The sequence below is a fragment of the Notolepis coatsorum genome, assembly GCF_963971535.1.
Source record: "Notolepis coatsorum genome assembly, chromosome: 1".
NCBI lineage: Eukaryota > Metazoa > Chordata > Actinopteri > Aulopiformes > Paralepididae > Notolepis > Notolepis coatsorum.
The window spans coordinates 296,303,445-296,325,820 of NC_140165.1; the positions used below are offsets into that span (position 1 = coordinate 296,303,445).

The following is a 22,376-nucleotide window of genomic DNA, read 5'->3' on the forward strand; positions in this document are numbered from 1 at the left end:
TCGTTTTCATGTTAAACTTTTTCCTATTCAAAACAGATGAGACCACAAATGTTCCTACAGCCACAGTATGGATTTGGAATTCTCAGACTGTTGGCAAACCAAAGCTATATGAGTGAGCGTGTCATAAAAACGAGACTCTGCTTTCAGATCTTACACCAAACAGTGAGTGGAAAGTCAGACGAGGCAGTCTGATTTATAAGCTTTTGACATTTGAACACGTCTACCCCGTTGATTTGGGTAGATCACTGTAATTATTTGCTTTCAGCTTCGCAGCGATTATCATGATAAGCAAATCAGGTGTTGGTGCCCTCAGGGAAAATTTAATTAAATAAAAAATAAAAAGAGATAAGAAGAATGTATTCAGGCATCTCAACATCATTTGAAATGGCGCCAAATAGCGAGAAGCAGGAAACAGCTGCTTTCTTCAGTGAGCAGGACAAATTGGCAGCTGTACATCTCTAACCTTTTTTATTAGCCCAAAGCCTTCACTAAACTGTCAGATCAGACCACTTCACACTAGTGGCAAAACACAGCAGAGCGGTGCAGAAAGCGTGAGTCTCTCTCTCTTGAGGACCCAAGGGATCCAAAGGATCGCCAGGTGCCCTTGTGTCTCACATCCTCCTCAGCTGCACTGGAACACAGAAAATGGAGTAAATACCCATGACAGCCCACCACCACCCCCACACCCCAGTCGTCGCAGCCAACTGCCCTCATCACACTGTTGCTTAAACTGTTGTAAAGCGAATTCTTCCATATGTGGTCCATAGCAGCTGACCGCCGTTTGGTTCCACAGTATACACAGTATATTCCAACGTGGCGCCGTAGCATGAAGGCCTAAACCAGACAAAGGAGAGTGTTTGTGTCAAATGCCGCCTTCTTCTTTTTCCTGCAGCCCTCGTCAACTACCACCTCCTGAACTCAGTCCAGTGCTCGGAGGCCATCATGTCGGGCACCTCCTACGAGACCATGGAGGGTAACAACATCGAGATCGGCTGCGACGGCGACAGCCTGACCGTCAACGGCATCAAGATGGTGCTGAAGAAGGACATCGTGACCACCAACGGAGTCATCCACCTCATCGACCAAGTGCTCATGCCCGACTCAGGTTGGAAAACACACCTCGCGGCGCCTCCTCTCACAGACTTGATAGGACCGGTCTTGATAGGATTGGGGGGAAATCAAACGCATTCCGTGAAAATGTTTCCCGTCCATATTCTGCGGTTATGATTGTTTTTGTCATTTCTCAGCCTTGGGTGACATGTAGGGTATATTAAAAAAGAATAACACACAGAGGCGAATATCAGGCCGCGGTGATTATTGACACAGGTGCGTTGGCGGTATGAGCCTGCAGGCCGAGTTCCATTAGCACATCTACTGTACACCAATAATCCCACCGTGTAGCAGCATGACCTTTTGTCCTGTTGTTGATTTTCTAAAACATAATCCTTTCTAGCTTAAAAGTTTAAAAGCTTTCAAGTTTAAACAAAGACCAAACGACAATCCCCAACAATAGGTGTCTGTAACTAAATGTTTATAATAATAATAATAATAATAATAATAATAATAATAATAATAATAATAATAATAATAATAATAATAATAATAATAATAATAATAATAATAATAATAATAATAATAATAATAATAATAATAATAATAATAATTGGGCTTTCATCTGTGACCTCTTAAGCTAAGCAGGTGATGGAGCTTGTTGGCAGCTCTCAGTCCACCTTCAGCGATATGGTGTCTGAGTTGGGCCTGTCTGCAGCCATGAGAGCAGAGGAGGAATACACTCTGCTGGCTCCCCTCAACGGTGCCTTCACGGGTGAGTTAAATACCCCTCACACCCTGACCATCTCTCTCTCTCTCTCTCTCTCTCTCTCTCTCTCTCTCTCTCTCTCTCTCTCTCTCTCTCTCTCTCTCTCTCTCTCTCTCTCTCTCTCTCTCTCTCTCTCTCTCTCTCTCTCTCTCTCTCTCTCTCTCTCCCTCTCTCCCTCTCTCTCTCCGTCTCAGCAGGTGCGTAAATATTCACCCTGGTTCATACTCGGTCTGGTCTGGGACTGGAAAATGTGGGATATTTTTCTTTCGCCGTCACTCTGACTCACAGGAGAGAGTAGTATATCTGAACATATATGGAGCTTCAGGATGGAACAGAGCATTGCTGAAGGTCTATGCCATGCAAAACCTAAGAATACACCATTACCCCTCCCCAGGGGAAAATCCCTAGACCTCACAAGATGGAGAGTTGAAAATGTCTTGTTCCTTGATCCAGTATTACTATACACATGCGATTAATTGAAGCAGAATAGATTCATCGTTGGAGGCATAGGGTTTTAAAGCGGTATGAGGAGTGCTCCAGGCAGCAATTGCTCAGCGTGAGAGGTACCTTATAAATTGTTCCTGTAAATTGTTCTCCTGTAAACATGATTTGCACTGTGTCCAAACAGAGCGGTACGCTGAGCTGTACAGCAGTTTCAAAGATCATCTGTCAAGATTAGAACAGCCTCAGTATGGCATGGAACCACATCAGTATGCAAGGCATTTTAATCCCTCAAAAAGAGAGGCTTTTCCTTTTATATATACAGTATTTAGATGTTGTAGCCTGATGTTCTATTAAAAACAATGGCCCTAATACAGATTTGACGAATGACCCCTGTTGACTGCCACAAGTATTACCAGCCAATGGTAATCATTTATACTTTCAATATAATTTTTTTTTTAAACACTAATTCTTAAAATGAGTATCCGAGTATCTGCTAGTGAGATGTAATGGATGAACACATAATAGTAGTTAGACAGCATGTTAGATGAATGAGCCTCTCTGCCGTCTTTCTCTCTCTACAGACGAAGTCATGTCTATGGACCAGAGGCTGCTCAAGATCATCCTGGAGAGTCACATACTGAAGTCGAAGGTCGTCCTGGGCCAGTTGTACAGCGGCCAACTCCTGGAGACCATTGGGGGGAAGTTCCTGAGAGTCTTCATCTATCGCACAGTAAGCTCTTCTTCCTCCCTTTCTGATGCCGTGCCTGAAAACATGGCCACGCTCAGTGGCAGTAACACGCGTTATGCGTGCTGACCCTTTCCGAGGTCCATCAATCAACAGGTGCGGTGGACGTTAACAGTAATTTCCAATGCCTCCTCCATGACCCGTTGATTGCTTCTCCAGGCCGTGTGCATCGAGAATTCCTGTCTGGTGAGAGGCAGCAAGGAGGGGAGCAACGGAGCCCTCCACCTCATGCGGACCCTGTTGAAACCCGCTGAGAACAGCATGTACCAGATCCTGACAGAGAACGGAGGCTTCAAGTACGTATTAGGGGAAATACCGGGTGAAAGTGGATTGGCGTATTGGAAGATGGAAAAGAACATAAACCACTGCAACACTTCCGGTATTCTTAAATTATGGGAGAGAGAGTGGGGGGAGAAAATGTATGAATGTGGATGAGAGCCTTGGCATTAAGTGGATGTAGCTATGGTTGTGGGGGTGCTGGAGACATGATCAAATAGACTTTGATATGCCTGAGTCTCCTGAACACGGAGCGACCAATCCCAAGTCGATCTGCACTTTCTTGGCCGAGCTATAGTTTTCCGCACTTACTCCCGAACTACGCATGCACAGATTGCGCACGGGGTCTAGGTTCATCAATCTGCGCATGCGTAGTTTGCGAGTAGGTGCGAAAAGGCGACTATAGCTCGGCCAAGAAAGTGCCGATCAACTTGGGATTTGTCGCTCCGTGTTCAGGAGACTCGGGCATATAAAAGTCTATTGGATCATGTCTCCAGCACCCCCACAGCCATAGCTACAACCACTTAATATCAAGGCTCTCATCCACATTCATACATTTTCTCCCGCCGCTCTCTCCTCCATGAGCTCAATGTAACGCGGAAGTGCAGTCTATATATTTCTGTGTGGTAATTACCGTATGACACAAAGAGTAGAGTGACTGGCAGGGGAAATAGCTGTTCCCACATTATCCCTTCACTCTGCGGTTTCAGCGACAGCCAAGTATAACCACTTTGTTTTTCCTTGTCTCCAGGATCTTCTTGTCCCTGATGGAAACTGCTGGCTTGACCGACCTGCTGAAACAGGAAGGAGACTTCACGCTGTTCGCCCCCAGTGATGCGGCATTCGCTAGTGTGAGCGCCAGTGAACTGGACCTGCTGAGGGGTCAGTTTACGCACAATCCCCTTCAGGCAATAATGCATGTTTATCACGTCGCTTGGAGATCAAAACAAATGCATTTGGGTAACACTTGGGTAATATGGTACGCGAGGAAGCTTTTATTTATTATATTATTTATTTTACAATTACTGTATGGCACAAATATCTATCTATCTATCTATCTATCTATCTATCTATCTATCTATCTATCTATCTATCTATCTATCTATCTATCTATCTATCTATCTATCTATCTATCTATCTAACTTTCTATGTTAAAGGGATAGTTCAAATTGTTTAGAACCTCAGCCCTATTTGCTACAATCGGACTGAAGACTACTGACATCTACTCCACATGTGCACACAAAGTATATTTCAGTTGCCTTCTGTCAGCTTGTACATTATCGACTTTGTATTGGATCAGCAAACATCATTGGTGAGTCACAAATAGGGCTAGGGTTCCGAAAATAAGAACCATCCCTTTAAAGTTTGAGTAGGCCTGACAAGATAATGAACCACAAGTTAACATACAGTAATGATTGTTGCTTTGTGCTGCATCACAGGTGACATAAATGCCCTGAGAACCATCCTGCTGTATCACTTCAGTAACGGTATCTTCATCGGTGGAGGCTTGGAGACCGGGGTGACCAACCTTCTCAAGTCCCTCCAGGGCAGTAACCTCAGAGTGTTGTTCGTGAGTACTTGCTGGGAAGATGCACTGAAATGTTCGCTGCTGTCAGAGCAAGAGTCAACCTGATTATGTAAGATGAACACTCAATTTATGAAGGAAATATGTTGCCCAAACCCTTGTGCCAAAGAACCATATAAGTCTGTTTTGAGTTTTTTTGGACAGCCCATGTATTGAAGTTAATCTAAATCACTTGGAGCGTGAATATGATACTGTACATATCACAAGAATCTATTCAACCTTGTATTTAATTATGAGTGAACCTAATTACCATCTTTAGATAATAAAGATAAAGAAGAAGATTTAAAAACAAAAAATCCTCTGAAAACCTGAAACTGACTTATAGGTTCTTTGTCTGAGGTAATAATAATAATAATAATTCATTTAATTTATATAGCGCTTCTCAGTAACCCGAAGTCGCTGACAGTAGTCGGGAGCAGGGGTACAAACAAAGAGGCGAAAGCAAAGAAACAAAACAAAACAACAAAGAAACAAAAACAGAGGAACATGAGACCATGGGGGGAACAGGGGAGACAGCCTGATGGCACAAAAAAAAAAAGACTAGAGACATATCGATCAGGTTGGAGGGGAGGGGGGGGTTTAGGGGTGGGGGGGGTTGAAGGCAAGGGAGAACAGGTGGGTTTTGAGGCGAGCTTTGAAGGTGGAGAGTGTAGGGGAGTCTCTGATGGACTGGGGGAGGGAGTTCCAGAGTCGGGGTGCAGTGCGAGAGAAGGCCCGATCTCCGAAGTTTTTAAGCTTGGATGTCGGGACAGTGAGGGAGGCAGTGGAGGAGGACCGGAGGGAACGGGTTGGGCGGTAGGGGAGAAGGAGATCAGTCAGGTAGGGGGGGGCCAGGCTGTGGAGGGCTTTGAAGGTGAGGAGTAGTGTTTTAAAGTTAATGCGGTGTTTGATCGGGAGCCAGTGGAGGGAGTGGAGGACAGGAGTGATGTGTTCGCGGGACCGGGTGTTAGTGAGGAGGCGGGCGGCTGAATTTTGGACCATTTGCAGTTTATGGAGGGAGCGGGAGGTGATACCAGTGAGGAGGGAGTTGCAGTAGTCCAGGCGGGAGGAGATGAAGGCGTGAATGAGGGATTCAGCAGCGGGGGGGGAGAGGCAGTGACGGATTTTTGCGATGTTGCGGAGGTGAAAGTAGGATGTTTTGACGATGGAGCAGACGTGGGGGTCAAATGAGAGGGTGGGGTCAAGGAGGACACCAAGGTTGCGGACTAGGGGGGAGGGGGTGATGGTGGAGTCGTTGATGGTGAGTGTGATGGGTCCGGATCTGGTGAGGGTGGTTTTGGTGCCGATGATGAGGAGTTCAGTCTTGTCACTGTTCAGTTTGAGGAAGTTGTGGGTCATCCAAGTTTGGAGTTCGGTGATGCATGATTCAATGTGACTGAGGGGTGGGCTGTGGGGGGATTGTGTACTGATGTATATTTGGGTGTCGTCAGCGTAACAGTGGAAGTTGAGGTGGTATTTGCGGATGATGTGACCAAGGGGGAGAATGTAGCAGATGAAGAGCAGGGGGCCAAGGACTGAGCCTTGGGGGACCCCCTGTGTGACTGGGGAGGGGGGGGAGGTGTGGCCGGAGAGGGAGATGAATTGGTGTCTGTCAGTGAGGTAGGAGGAGAACCAGTCAAGTGCTGTGCCCTCAACACCCAGTTGGTGCAGCCTTTGGAGGAGGATGGAGTGACACACTGTGTCAAAGGCTGCACTGAGATCGAGTAGGATCAGGATGTTGAGGGCACCGGAGTCAGCGGAGATGAGGAGATCGTTGATGACCTTTACCAGTGCAGTTTCGGTGCTGTGAGCGGGACGGAAGCCAGACTGAAGGGGTTCATATAGGGTGTTGGACTGGAGATGGGAGTGGAGTTGGGAGGCAGCAATACGTTCCAGTGTTTTTGAGAAAAAAGGAAGATTGGATATGGGGCGGTAGTTGGAGAGGGTGGATGGGTCGAGAGTGGGTTTTTTGAGGACAGGGGTGACAGCGGCGAGTTTGTAGGGGGAGGGGACGTGGCCTAGGGATAGTGACTGGTTGAAAAGGGCGGTGAGGTGGGGGATGAGAGCAGGGAGGCAGGCTTTGGTGAGAGTAGTGGGTAGGGGGTCAAGGGAGCAGGTAGTGGTCTTGGAGGTAGTCATGAGGTCGATGATGACTCAGTATTGTCCTGCCAGCTTTTTATTTTTAAAGGTTAACAATTTATCATTCCTTCACTTCCATTCATTTTGAGGACCAAGTCTAAATACAATACTTGTGAATTACAAAAAAAGCAATAAAGAAATATTATTCTGTGTAATATATTTTTGTGAGTCACAAGTAGGCTACTTGTTTTTTTTTAGCTAATATACATTATTAGTATTGGAACTATTTCTCAATCGAGGTGAGTTTGACCAACTGTCAACCTTTCACAGAATGTTTAGAATCTTTCCTACATCCAGACATTTCAACTGTCGTCTTGTGAGGTCTAGGAATTTCCACCCGGGGAGTGGTAATGGTGTATTTCTTAGGTATATCCATGGTAACCAATCCCCAAATATTCTGTGCAAGCACAGCACAACAAATTGACCGAATCTGCTTTTATTTTTCAAAGGTAATAAATCTGTAGACACATCAAATGCCAAAACAAACACATAGCCTACCGTTGACTCAGTTCTTAAGAAAAAAAGACTTCAGAAGTACAATATTTAGACTACGACCCCAAAATGAATGGAAGTGAATGAGGAGCCTGGCACCTGGGAGGAATGGCGGTGTTGACGGCAGATGACAGGGACGTCAGTGGTTGCTAGTTTACTTGTAGATTACTTTAGGTAGAGGTAAGACTGCTGGTTTTTGACAAGTTCTACTAAAGTGAAATATCCCTTTAAAGAGGAATTTAAATATTCAGGGTTACCATATGGCTTCTCTATCAAGACAAGCGGTAATGTTGCTGCATTCGCTAGAAGAAACTCCCACTTGGAAACGGAGGGTATCCTCCAAAGCATTACATCTTAAATGGTTCAGAGAATACCCAACAATAACAGCATCTTGGGATGCACTCAGAGGGGCGGATGAAGGTCGTAACATTAGCTCTATTCGCACGGAACTAGTATTACCTGGGGACCTCTAGGAACCTCTGTAATAATTGTGGAGGTTGTCCGTGATCTTAAGCCGTCACAAAATTCCGCCACAAATGACCTACAGTACCGTATTTCGGCGAACACAGGGGTCATCTGATAATATTAGTCCTGTGCAAATTGGCATCTCAGTAATTTGGGGTCGTAATTTGTTTTTGGTAATAGTACAATCAGTACAGTGTACATTCTTGGAAAATACATTTCCATCCAAAGTAGGTGTATATACTACTGTAAATGTTTTCCCCTGCTGGATTATCATAGATTTGATTCATCATTGAAATAATATTTTAAGTGCTCTGCATGATTCCATTTTTGCATCAGGCAATGGATTTGCTCGAGTTCTAAATAAGGGCCATTTGAAATAATGAAGTGTGATCATGCACACCGACAGTCAACACTATGGGCATGTCGAGTTCAACCTCAGGACACCTCAGTAAAAATGTATCCCGTGCAAAGGTGCAACTGGAAACCACAGAGGTCAGGGGGTAATTTTCTATTACCATGGGTGCTCCCCTTCAGGCTCAAACAGTAGTCCGCCATTCCAGGAGCTTCCAAAAGAGAGTTTGAGAGATTTGATTTGTGTGTGTACGATTAACCCCGTGAGAGATACATTGGACATTTTTTTTGTGTATATCTTTTTGAGTATATATTTGGGAAGAAGGAACTTAACTCATTCAGCGCCAGCTATTAGACGGGGCTCGTCATAGCAAGGCCACACTTTAAAAGATAGGAGTGCGTCACCTTGTTTGTAGAGCTATAACTATATTCTATATTATAGCTATGGATACAATACTATGTCCCATTTGACATCACCTATCTATCGTTCAATATGTGAAAAATTATAAATGTTTCCATCCATACGTTCCCGTGTTATACCGTGGTGAATAATATTCCAATTGTTTGATCGCCATCTGGTACATCCAATGTCCATTTGGTCCACGGCATAACCCACCACAACATATGGATCGGGATATTTGACGCGCTTCGAATAAAGAAATAAACGACCAAAACCCAGAGAAATCTCTGGTCTGGCGCCCAACGCATGGCGAGTTAACCCGACTTATCTCGGGTTTGGCCTCCATTGAGTTAATGGTGTACAAACAGTATTTATTTATTTACTTATTTGGCCCCTGGACCATTTTAGACTTTGGGCCATCAACTTGAGTTCAACTCAGCTCCTGAACTGCAGCCTCTGATATACAGATAATCAACGTAAAAAACGTTCCCAAGATTATTTAGGCGTATTTCACTTGAACCTCTGATGACCTTAGCTTTCCCACTGCCTGCTGTTTTCCCTCATAGGAGCAAGGAGCAGCGAGATCCTCCCATGATCTTATCATGATAAGAATCCCATTAGACAGAGGCTAAGGTTAATGGAGACTGTAAATCTAACTCAGATCACTGACTGCATTTGGAATCCCAGTGTCTTGGGTATATAATTGACATTTACTGTGGGGCTTGTCTCGACTCTCGACCTACTGATGCAGGTTTGATCAAGTAATAATTAATTCTGTGGATGTCTTGTGTTATGTCGTGTATGTCTCTAACCGTTTATTTTTTTTAATTATAATTATAATTTAGTATAATTATATCTCCCTCAGACGAACAGCAGTGTCCAAGTGAATTCGGTCCAAGTCCCCGAATCTGATATCATGGCAACAAATGGAGTCCTTCACTTCGTCAACAATCTTCTGTATCCCGGAGGTACATTTTCAGTTAGAGAGTTTATGTTCCATTCGCTTTGTAAAACTGTTGAGTGATGCACTCTGGGGGAGTTGCTTTCTTTGCCAGGGTGGTAGTAAAAAGGTTTGGTTAACGCCCTGCCCTGTGCTTCACACTAGACATTCCTGTTGGAAGCCAGGATCTCCTGGGGCTGCTGAGGAAGCTCATCACCTATTTCCAGATCAAGGTATTGTGTCCAAGAATGATTTCTTAAAAAAAAAAAAAAAAAAAAAAATGCAAGATTGGTAATGGGCAAGGTTTAACACTATTTCCTTTTTTAATACTCCTGGTCTTCCAATATAGCAATTACAGGATTATACAGTACGTGATAGACTGGGCAAGATCATCCTGTTATTAAATCGTCTTTGTACAAGCTGAGCCTTGCAGCGAGTCCCAAGTCTGCATTGAGAGTTTGTTCAAAAAGGACACACACAGTGTTGTAAATGCAAAGCATCAGGGCTGATTCTCTGAACAGGACTCGAAGTACTGTGCATGTGAGCCGCCACTAGGGGAAGAGTGGATAACCATGAGTGTACGAGTGACCCACAGACTGATTCAAAGTCCCCCACGCTCACCATTGACGGCACCACCGTCTCCCCTTCCTCCCAGGCTCATGCATACTGTACTGTATGTTGGCGTGAACCTCGACCCCACCCTCTGCCTCAACCCCCATATCCTCCTTCTACCACCTTGACAATTATTGCAAAGATCCAGGCCTTTCTCACACTCCCTGCTGCTGAACCACTGAACACGTTCTTGATTGGGAGTAGTGGAAATAGTTGTAATCCTTTTTGGAATGGTGTGAGATAAAAAGAAAAAAAGAAAAAAGGAATAAAAAAACAGATTTCCTCAAAGGGAAATGGAAGTCCTTTACACTCTCCCTTCTAACCCTCCGTTTCGATTCAGCATCTGAAAACACTCAGTTGAGTTGGCTAGATGACCACTTCCTCTTGATCCACAAAATAATGAATAATAATTTCCCCGTGAGGGATTAATAAAAGATATCCTTATCCTTATAATTGGGACACCCTACACTACGCAGCCATGCACAAAACGATGGGGTAGGGTCAAGTGTTAGGGCCAAGGGATTGGGATTGGCCTTTGAAGTCACTGGTAAAGTACTGACAACACAGATTTGGTCAAAAGGGACGATTTTATGATAGAAATGTCATGATAGATGTGTTCTATCATATTTCCCCCCACTTAGACCAGCTTCTACGCATTCACCATCCTGTGGATCTCAGTCCTTACCTTAGTTACCAGGACACCACACGATTCCCAGCCCTTTGACACAGATCATGATTCATTTAAAACTTTAAAGCTCACAGTTCACCTCAAGATGCAGTAAATTATAATCGTACTCAACATGAAATCACATCAGATTTAATTATTTTCTCTGAACATGTTTATTTAGTAGCAAGTCGTTTCGTCGTTGCCACCATCTTTAGTGTTGTGGATCTCTCCACTCAAAACGTCTCTCCACACAGTGATCCATCTCCTCCTCAGGCTATAAATAAATAAATAAAGTTGATTATCTCTGACTGGAGTTAGTGATATTGCCGGTCTATGAGTTGCTTCGCATCTAAAAAAAAATTACTAGCTTTTAACTTTGTTAATATCACTAGCTTAGCTCAAATTAAATCTAAAATCAAACCATAGCTTACTGGAATATTGGATGCGAAGCACCTCATAGACTGGCAATGTAACTCGCAAGTTTGTTCATCACCCAATCACGGTTAGCCACTATGCCCATAGTGGCAGCTCACAGGCATTGCACATTGTGTAAAACCAGTTCAATGTATGCAAGAATAGGCTTGCTTTGTATGACACTGTGTTTTCTTGTCATTATATACTGTAACCTACATTTTCTCAGATTAATGCCTTTTGAACCTTGTCCAGTACCATTTCTTTCTACAAATGTGCTACTCAGACCAAATATAAGCTCTAAAGTATATGTCATTACTTTTAATTTACAGTTCATATCAGGATTCAGATACCAGGAAATTCCCCTTACATTCTTGAGTAAGTAGCAGCGTAATATGATCTAACTTGATACATATATATATATATATATAGTGATTAGTGATACAACATACAGTATATATATTTTTTCTTTTTCAATGTATTCATTCAAATATTTTAATATATATACATAGTCATATATATATATGCAGTGTGTGTGTGTGTGTGTGTGTGTGTGTGTGTGTGTGTGTGTGTGTGTGTGTGTGTGTGTGTGTGTGTAATTATATATATATTACACACAGGCACTGTTGACAGAGTCACTTATGGGGCGACAATAACTTGGTCATGACGACAAGGTCCTCTCACTTCAGCCTTTAATCGGCGTGGTTTATTATCACATTGAGCATTAGTACATGAGACCTTCTCTCTGTGAGAGGTAGATGGGAAGAGACAGAGAGGGAGGGAACATTCCCTTAAATACCCTCTTACCTGGCGCCAGCGTCAATAGCTCCACCTATAGCGCCCTCTTGTGGAAACAGTTAAGACAGTTACATGCAATCGTATACATCACAGGTATATTATATTATACATATTCTATATGTTATATGTACTGGTATATATAATATATCCTAATATAATATATTATAATACATATATATAGTGTAATACAATGTTTCTACATATTTCTGCACTATGTTGTATTGTACATCACCTACTAAGCATAAATAACATTAACTCTTTTATGTGTCCTGTTAATAGGGAGGACCATCACTCATGTCATCCAGGAAGGTACAGTAAATGATGATTATTGAATATCATTATAATGTGATTCCTAGTTATATCATTTGGCAGATTATGTTGAGTTGATGAAACGTTGGCACATTTCGACTAGTTAGGCTCCTGGCGGCTGAGATGAAACAATTACTGATGACACAGTTTCAGAGCTGGTGATTACACTCAACGAAAAAGTTGAGCGTAATCAATTATCCATTTCATTTTGAAAGGAAGAAAATGTTTACTACAATAGAATGGAAACATTTTAAAAGTTTAGTAAGAAGAAGTCTTAGAAAAGCAAATTATTTGAATATATATATATAATATATATATATAAAATCATTTCAGAGCTGGTGCAAGGTTAATTATTTATAATATAAATTATAGTAATATATAAGTTTATTATATATTACAGGGCAGTGATGTGCCGGCTCGTGGCATATCCTGTCATGCCAAAGCATTACATTTTACTGGTATGTTTTGCTATTTCAATTTGTAGGGGAATTATATAAAAAAAGCAGTGAAGCCAGACCAGCACTCTCAGGTTCAAAAAAACATGTTTCGGAATTATGTATTCCTTCTTCAGTGTTATAGCTTTGTAGGGGGGAAAAACTGACTTTCTTTCTCCTCACAGTTCCCAGTGTGACAAAAATAACTAGGATTATCCACTCAGAACCCACCATCACCAAGGTGACAAGAGTGATTGATTCTGAACCCATCATCACCAAGGTGACAAGAGTGATTGATTCTGAACCCATCATCACCAAGGTGACAAGAGTGATTGATTCTGAACCCATCATCACCAAGGTGACAAGAGTGATTGATTCTGAACCCATCATCACCAAGGTGACAAGAGTGATTGATTCTGAACCCGTTTTCACCAAGGTTACCAGGGTAGTTACAGGTAAATATGTTTCTTCTCAGTCTATATCAAGCTACACCTATGTCATTTGAAACCTGCTTTTCCTCCCATGTAATGCAATTGTCAACTTGAGGACTATGTCACCCTCAGGTCCTCAGTACTCAGTCAGCAGTGGCACATCCGACATAGAGCTGCAAGGTCAGTACAATATAGACTACCACTGTTACCTGTTTACAAATTCAACATTTGGTCCAAGAAGCTAAGCCATGTCCAATTTGTTAACATCATGTATACATCAACGGAGCGGCTGGGTAGCGCAGTGGAGAATGCACTTGCCTACCAACTCCGGATTGGTCAGTCGTCCCTACTAACACAATTGGCAGTGTTAGCGGGTAGGAAGCCAGCGGGGTATGTGTCCTGGTCGTTGTAAACTGCGGTTCCTACTGGTCGGTCGGGCGCCTGTTCAGCAGGGAGGGAATCAGGGGAAAATAGCGTGAACCTCTGCACGCGTTACATTCCCCCAGTGAGAGTCCTCGCCGTCAGTTGAAAAGAAGCGGCTGGCTGACTCCACATGTATCGGAGGAGGCATGTGGTAGTTCTACACCCTCCCTAGGCTGACAGTGGGGCAATGCGTGCAACGACCAGGAACGGAATTAGCATAACGACAAAATTGGGATGGGAGCAAAAATACAGAAAAAGTGAGAACAAAAAAATTATATATAAAAAAAAGAAAACATTGTGTATACATCACAAATATAGAAAAGTAGCATGCTGCTACAACAAAGAGGTTACAGTATCACATTATAGTTATTTTCCTTCCTTAGGAATTGATCTTGCCCATGTTTCCACCTTTGAGGGGAACCACCATGTGATCGACACGGACTCTGAAATAATTACCAGACGCATCCAAGGTGAGAGCTATGTCCAACTCAGTAAGCTAATGAGCATGTCAGTTGCATGGTACTCCATACTTTTCATCCCTAGTGCCAGAAGAATGTTGTTCTCCATTAATTTCCTGCATAGCATATAGCGATTTCATGTGGGTGTGGGTGTCTAAATCGTTCCATTATATTCCAGTCCAGAATCCTCAGAGGTGATACAAATGTTCTAATATTGTGACAGTTCAGTTGACATTTTTTGGAGAAAAGCCATGGTCATGGTATTTTCCTAATTGGTCACCACCATAATGATAGTGACTACAAAATGATGGAAACACCATTCTATAAATTTTATTATACCATGTGATTGGTGGTACTATGGCGATACATGACCTTTATCATGGCTGGCACCCTAAAACTGAAATGACCATCAAACTACTATGATAGTTTTTGTAACGGATGTTATCCTTGACAACATGGGACAACTTTCCTGTGGGGATATTAAAGTCTTATCTTGCTAAAAATATCAATAGTACAAGACTGTGTACATAACAGCCTAGCCAAATTATAACTAGCCCTTTGGCAAGATGTACTGCTGATTGGCCATGTTCCCAAAAGCCTTCCTTCCAAAACATAAGCACGTTTCAGTGAAACAATGTTATGTGACTTTAGGAGCAGCTATTGGTTGGCTAGGATTTGGGCCATTGTTCAGTAGGAGTTGTCATGGTTATGTTGCACGATAACAGTAAAAAACCTTCTTTATCAACACACCAATGACCATTACAATAACCTGCTGAAATGTTTCTCTGTCCAGGAGGCGTCTATTCGTATCCTAACAGATTTATGCTTCCGCTTCCGCGTTTTGCGAATCTGATTGGCCACTGCCGTTTCTGGTGCGATCTGATTGGCCACTGACGTTTCTGGTCATGTGACATGTGCGCCCAATCGTGTGACGCGCCCATTTCCGCCTTGACCAGCAGCAAACTACCTAACGCCTAGTTTATCACTGGTTAAGCTTAGGCGACTCTTTCGAAGTTGGTTAAGGTTAGAGTTTGGAATCAGGGCTGGCGTTCTATCGCCCTGCTCTAAGACAAACTCTAACCTTAACCAACTTCGAAAGAGTGCCTAAGCTTAACCGGCGAAAGAACTTGCCGTCACACGATTGGCGCGACCAGAAACGTCAGTGGCCAATCAGAGCGCAAAACGCGAACGCGGAAGCATAAATCCGTTAGGATACGAATAGACGCGTCCAGGAGAGTAATAACAAGGAGAAACTAATGGTATCATGTTGGATGGGTTTGTGGAATGAGATTGAGAATTCTGTCACAAGAGGACCACCATGACTGATGTGTACTATATCATTGACTGGGCGATAATGACTTATTATATGAATGAATACATGAATGAATGAATGAATGAATGAATGAATGAATGAATGAATGAATGAATGAATTTAATTAAACAGATGTTAAAATTACACACAGGATTTAAAACCCAATTGGGCCACAACCATCACATGCATTGTATTGTTTGAGGAATTATCACACAATAAAGTCAGAGACTTATTTCCATTGTGGTCCTCGTCTGTCACAGCAATAGTCGGCACTGATATGTCTGACTGATATGTCTACCTCTGTAGGAACCTCTGTAGGAACTCCAAGAAGGGTGCCTACTCGAAGACTTCAAGGTACAGAAACAATGGTTACGTATGTAACTCTAGTTAGATGAGTTCATTAGCACAGCTTCAAAGCTAGCACTATGGGTAACAGGCATAGGCAGCTGAACACCAGCTTACATACCGATCTCCTGTGGTTCATGTCATTTGGCACACCCGGGTAGATGGGTCTGGTGGTTTCAGCTTTGAAGCTGCACGCTAACTCATATACCTAGAGTTATATATATAACCATGATTATATATTGTTAGTGCTTCTCTTCAAACACTATGGGTAATCAGTGCAGTGAAGCCCGAAAAGAGTACCCGCCCACTGAACCTATGTTGGCTCCTCCATAATAGATCAGCAGCTGATCTGTCGCCCAGTTTTCAGATCGGACACAGGGCATAATCCTTTGAATCATGCTGTCAATACCAGCACCTCACAAAGACTGTGGTATGCATTTATCTACTCTCACAACAGGGCAAAGATCATTGGACATGGAGGAGGCACAGAACTGGCCTGTTCCACCCCCACTTGCTGTTGTAATAGCATGCCGTCATCCTTGGTCTTCTCTCCTAGTCTGCTCAAATGTGTCAGATCAGAAGCCACGGCCAAATTGATGCAGTGAGCCCTAGGCATGGCTAGCTGTGGTAAAACACCACTGTGTAGGCTGAGTGACGCTCGCTTGTGGGTGCATGCGTCAGCGACCGATGTTTCCTCTGCTTTTCGCTCGGATGTGCCTGGCTATGATCCGAGGCGGCATCGGGCAGTGAACTCCAGATTCTGCAATACTGTAGATACTGACTCACCAGACCTCTCTTACAGTGAGGTCACTTGTGGGAGCACTTGGAAGATCCCTCTGCTACTGCTTGTGCCCAGGTAGATGCCACCTTATGCCACAGAGGTCTCAGTGCCTGGGGGCAGGAGGTGTCGCCCGCAGCCGCAACATGTCAGGCTCCGTTGCCCTTGGTGCACTGCACTTCTTCAGCTGGAACTAACACCGGCACCAACTCTTCGTCTAGACGAGGCAGGTCATGTTGAACAGGGTCTAGGAAGCCTTTAACACAGGAGACCTTCATGTCAGAGAGGACTGGAGTCACTCTGGACCTGGGTTGGCACAGTATCTTCTTGTCGTTGAGAAACTCCATGACGTCTGGGAAGGCTGGTGCAAGTTCACCAGCCGTTAGCTCTCCAGCAATTGGCAGCAGTCCATGCCCATGTTTGTGGAGCCTGATGGCTACTGGCACAAGAGACCGATGTGGTTTGTGGTGTGTCGTGGGGGGATAAGTCTATGGCTGAATGTGCTCATCATCCTGGCTAGCTCCTCATAGAGGGGGTGGGAGGGGTTTTCCAGTATAGCATCCAGATTTTTCCTCATCCTTCTCTCGGCCACCACATCTAGTTTGACCACATTGACTCCCACTATGAAGCTAGCCTTCCTCACCAGCTTGTTCAGTTTGTTAGTGTCTCTTGAATTGATATTACCCCCCCCCCCCCCCCCCCCCCCAGCATACAACCACGAGACACTGACAACCACACACTGATAAAACAGTCTGCTCTGTCCCTTTCTGTAAAGGGCATTGGTGTTGTCCGACCAGTCCAGTCTACTGTTAAAGTGTACTCCCAAGGTCTCCACCATCTCCGCCTCCTCTCCTCATATGGTTGGGAGTTGGGGGGGGGGGTACTCCTCTTGCCTCACCTAAAGTCCACCACCAGCTCCTTGGTCTTGCTGGTGTTGAGTTGGAGGTGGTTGTTGTCGCACCACCCTACAAAACTCTCCACCAGGGCTCTGTACTCCAACCACGTTGTCGACCATGATGTAACTGATGATGGAGGAGTCAGAGAACTTCGGGGGGCACCGGTGTTGCTCACCAGCACATTTTACAGGCTGCCATGCAGTCTGACATACTGTGGTCTGTTGTTGAGGTAGTCAGTGATCCAAGCCACTAGGCTGTGGTCCAGATGCATGGCTATGAGCTTGCCGCAAAGGCTGGATAGTGTCAAAGGCGCAGGAGAAATCAAAGATCATGATTCTCACTGTGCTGCACGGCCTCTCCAGCTGCGTATAGGCTTGGTGGAGCATGTACTGTAGATGATGTCTTTCTCCACTCTGATGTTTGCCTGGTATGCAAACTACAGCGACTAGTCTGTAGTCATTCAGGACCTTGGGGCGTCCCTTCTTTGGCACCAGAACAATGCAGAAGGTATTCCAGAGTTGGGACACCCTCCTCAGCCTCAGGGAGAGGTTGAAGAGGTACTGGAGTGGTGCTGCCAGCTGCCTGGTGCATGCCTTAAGTACCCTGGGGTTGGTGTTGTCTGGTCCTTTGGCCTTGTTTTTGCTGGAGAGCTGCTTCCTCACCTGGCTGTTGATGATGGTCATAGGGGGGGCATGGAGCCGCCTCCTGGGGTAGTAGATTGGGGGCGGTGTGGGGTTAATACTGGTAGGAGGTGCTGCTGCGGTCTGGATTGGGGTGCTTGTGGGGTGGGGGAGGACATCTCTTTAAAAACAAGTCCCAACTCATTTGCACACTCCGAGGACCCCCATGCCCTGCTGCTTGAAGCCTGGCCGGACACACTGAGGGGTTCCCCAAGCTCCCCCTGATACACTAGCCACTAGTCTGTACTGAGACTGGAAGAGTGGAGCTGTTGCTCTTGATGCAGACTCAGAAGGTATTGGGATTTTCAGCGCTGCACTGTGCGCGGTCCAGACAGAGACCACTCAAGTGCTGTCTTGACATCTGGGGCAGGCGTGCCTCATATATACACCCTAGGCCTAGGCTAGGGGGTAGCACGTTATGCAACATTTCCTTTGCCATCCCTTGTATGTGATTGGCTGGCTGGTAAGTAGACTGTTTAGGATTTACCCATAGTGTTGATTTGAAGCAAAAGTGCTAACTATATATAAGGTTTCTTTGAGTCAGTGTAAAATATGTTGAATGAGTCATTGTGAATTGTATATGTTTACGGTTTCTCTGTATTTCCTCTGTTACTAGCTGGCAGTGGCACAAGGAGGAGAACAAGACTGGCCCGTTATAGGAAAGTGGAGTGAGCATGGATAGGCCAGAATGTTGCAAAGACGGACATAAAGACACAACCTAGGGACCAATGCCCACCCTGTCTTCCATTTAGGGTCTGCACTCAAAATGAGTTTTTAAGTGTTTAAGTAACAGCAATAAAACTACTTTCGTAAACAGTTAAATGGTGCTTTAATGTATGCCTGATGTGATGGTGGCAGTGTCTAGCTTGAGAAATGCAGTTTGATGACTGAAATGGTGGTGTGTGTATGTGTAAATATTGTTCAAATGGGGATTTTGACAGGAGATTAGAGACATGGAACAAGTCAGGGTAGCAATAAAATATTTTGCTAGCTATTATTTACCTTTGCTAGAGGTGAAGGTTGATGCAAGGACATTTTTACTATGCTGTTTGGGAAGATTTTATAATTTATCTTGGCAAGATAATGACCTTGTTGTGCACACATCAGAAAAATACTTTTTCTCTAAGTTGTTGTTTTCTGACTTTTCTAACTTCATTAGTTTCTTTTCGTTAAAGATTCAATACAATGCAAATCTTTTTTTCCAATCTCATTGCTCTCATTTCCTCTTTTCCTATTGTCTGTCAGTTGTCAGTAGCTGTACAGGATATCAGCTAGCTTCTCCAGAAACAAGACATGAAACTAGTTTGCTACAATTGTGTTAATCTTAGTGATTCAAAAACATCCACAGCAACTGTGACAATGTATTTATCACCTGCTAGCACAGGTTAGCCAATGACATTAACATTCCACAATAAGCCTTTTCTGAATTAACATCGTTGTACTGGATCTTTAAGTCATTCCTCTGGGTATACGTATGTTGTTTGAACTTCTATGTTGATGTCATCTTCATTTGAAATAGTTCGACAACTGTTTTCATGCATTTGTATTAAAAAAACCTTTATCAATAAACTTTTATTTCATATGTCAATTGCAAGAGGTCCTTTTGATGGGTGTCATTCAGGAGTCATTCCCCATGTGATTGTAAAACTCTTAAGATGTAAAGCATCATTCAGGTCTGTGGCCATTTTGTATCTTGACTCATCAAATCACTGCCAATACTGAATAAATATTGCGCTGCATTGCAAGAGTCTAAAAAGGGAAGGTGTCTGTGTTTTACATTTCTCAAAGGCTGTAAAATATTGTGACCATAAATGTCAATCCATTGGTACTTCTTTTAACCCTTTCACTACCACACTACAGACGGTTAAGATAAGATATGCCTTTATTGATCCTCTTGGGGAAATTCAGGCATAATAGCAGGATGGGGGGGGGGGGGGGGGGTACAGGTAGTAAAAACAACACAAGCAGTGTAAACAAATAAGTCAATATAATTTACTATCTAACTAACTGAAATATACAGTATTCACAGTATCACATAAGGTGCAGTATGCATAAGGTAGTGTTATAATTTACTATCTAACTAACTGAAATGAAATATACAGTATCACAGTATTCACATAAGGTGCAGTATGCATAAGGTAGTGTTATTGTCCTTTTTAGCTTCCTATTAGTTCTAGTTGGATGTCTGGCAGCAGTCCCTGCCCACTGTTGTGGAGCCTGATGGCCGCTGGTATGAAGGACTGTCCGAGGCGTTTAGTTGAGTGTTGGGGCCCGGGGGGGTATGAGTCTGTGGCTGAACGTGCTTCTCATGTTGACTAGCCGGTCGTAGAGGGGGTAGGAGGGATTCTCCAGGATAGCAGCCAGCTTCCTTCTCATCCCCCTCTCTGCCATCACCTCTAGTCTAGGTAGCTCGACTCCCACCACAGAGCTAGCCTTCCTCACCAGCTTGTTGGTGAAAAAACCTTTCAGTACCACACTACAGAAGGTTAACCTTTCACTACCACACAACAGAAGGTTAACCTTTCACTACCACACTACAGAAGGTTAACCTTTCACTACCACACTACAGAAGGTTAACCTTTCACTACCACACTACAGAAGGTTAACCTTTCACTACCGCACTACAGAAGGTTAACCTTTCACTACCGCACTACAGAAGGTTAACCTTTCACTACCACACTACAGAAGGTTAACCTTTCACTACCACACTACAGAAGGTTAACCTTTCACTACCACACTACAGAAGGTTAACCTTTCACTACCATACTACAGGCGGTTAACCGTCTGTAGTGTGGTAGTGAAAGGGTTAACCTTCTGTATGAATGAATATGAATGAATAATGAATGAATATGAATGAATAGATCTTTATTGTCATTGTTACAGTTGTTACAACGAAATTTAAAATGCAACCCTAGGTGCTAGTACAAATATAAAAACAGTCCTAAACGAAGTATTAAATATAAAAACAGGAGTAAGGCATAAATAACATTAATATAAACAGGGGGGTGTAAAAGATAATTGCACTATCCCTTAATGTTGTGTGTGCGTGTGCGTGGGGGGGGGGGCTGTTGTTTTAAAATTTAGCTGAGTTTAGTGCACATATGGCCCTGGGATAAAAACTAAACTTCAGTCTGTTTGTCCGGGTGGGCATGAGGCTGAAACGCCTGCCCGAGCGCAGCCGTACGAAGTGTTTGTTGCCCAGGTGGTGTGGGTCTTTCAGTATTTTTACTGCTTTTTTAAGGCAGCGGGAGTTGTATAGTCCCTCCAGTGAGGGGAGGGGGCAGCCGATAATCTTCTGGGCCGAGTTGACGACCCTCTGGAGCGCCCTTCTCTCTGCGGCTGTGCAGCTGAGGAACCACACATTGATGCAGTAGGTGAGGATGCTTTCCACGGAGCAGCGGTAAAAAGACACAAGCAGGTCTTGTCTGAGGTGGTAGTTTCTCAGTATTCTCAGGAAGTAGAGTCTCTGCTGTGCCTTTTTCACTATCGCCGTGGTGTTGGTTCTCCAGGTCAGGTCATCCTCCAGGTGGACACCCAGGAACTTGATGACCGAGACTCTCTCCACACCTCCCCCGTCGATGTACAGGGGCTGTATGTCGGTCTTCTTCCTCCCTTTGTCGTGTGGCAGTGAAAGGGTTAACATTCTGTATTGTCGCTGTGAAAGGCTTAACCTTCTGTATTGTCACAGTGAAAGGGTTAACCCTTTGGTAGTGTGGTAGTGAAAGGGTTAACGAAGAGCCACCCGGACGGAGGTTTGACTTCTGCATCTTTACGGTGGAAATTATGTTAAATCTAAAACAAATGTATTCATTTGGTTTTATGGCTACCAAGAACCCTCCCTATTCTCCTGCTCTGAATGTCAAGTGTCTCCAGATGGTGGTAAATGACGCTTGGAACTACAGTAGCCTATTAGTGAGAGCAGTCATGATTCCGTAGTGCAAGAGCAGAATAGTATTACGTGTCTGGTAGGAGTAAATACATACTATCACTGTCATTTGAATTAATCTGTGAAGATTGTCTTAGGTTAGCATTATGGTGAAATGGAACGATTATCACATAACCATCAACTTATCATTAACTCAACGTCCACAGATTCTTCTTTATTAACCCTTTCACTACCACACTACAAAGGGCTAACACGTTCACTACCACACAACAGAAGGTTAACCCTTTCACTACCACACTAC

General features: G+C 43.8%; 1 protein-coding gene across 2 annotated transcripts in view; it reads left to right on the top strand.

Annotated features, from left to right (window-relative positions):
• postnb (periostin, osteoblast specific factor b) overlaps nt 1–19,896 on the top strand; it is a 29,075-nt gene extending 9,179 nt beyond the window's left edge. Inside the window, exons 8-22 of one of the 2 annotated variants that reach the window (XM_084323421.1) lie at nt 893–1,105; nt 1,691–1,825; nt 2,845–2,993; nt 3,168–3,304; nt 4,036–4,166; nt 4,724–4,854; nt 9,561–9,663; nt 9,801–9,868; nt 11,658–11,703; nt 12,403–12,432; nt 13,052–13,321; nt 13,430–13,477; nt 14,104–14,190; nt 15,797–15,844; nt 18,806–19,896. In XM_084323421.1, the coding sequence (XP_084179547.1) occupies nt 893–1,105; nt 1,691–1,825; nt 2,845–2,993; nt 3,168–3,304; nt 4,036–4,166; nt 4,724–4,854; nt 9,561–9,663; nt 9,801–9,868; nt 11,658–11,703; nt 12,403–12,432; nt 13,052–13,321; nt 13,430–13,477; nt 14,104–14,190; nt 15,797–15,844; nt 18,806–18,861 (1,652 nt within the window). In that variant the 3' untranslated portion in view covers nt 18,862–19,896. The remainder of the gene's footprint in view (nt 1–892; nt 1,106–1,690; nt 1,826–2,844; nt 2,994–3,167; nt 3,305–4,035; nt 4,167–4,723; nt 4,855–9,560; nt 9,664–9,800; nt 9,869–11,657; nt 11,704–12,402; nt 12,433–13,051; nt 13,322–13,429; nt 13,478–14,103; nt 14,191–15,796; nt 15,845–18,805) is intronic. The other variant, XM_084323422.1, reaches the window with a different exon arrangement.
• Nucleotides 19,897–22,376: the final 2,480 nt, after the last annotated feature.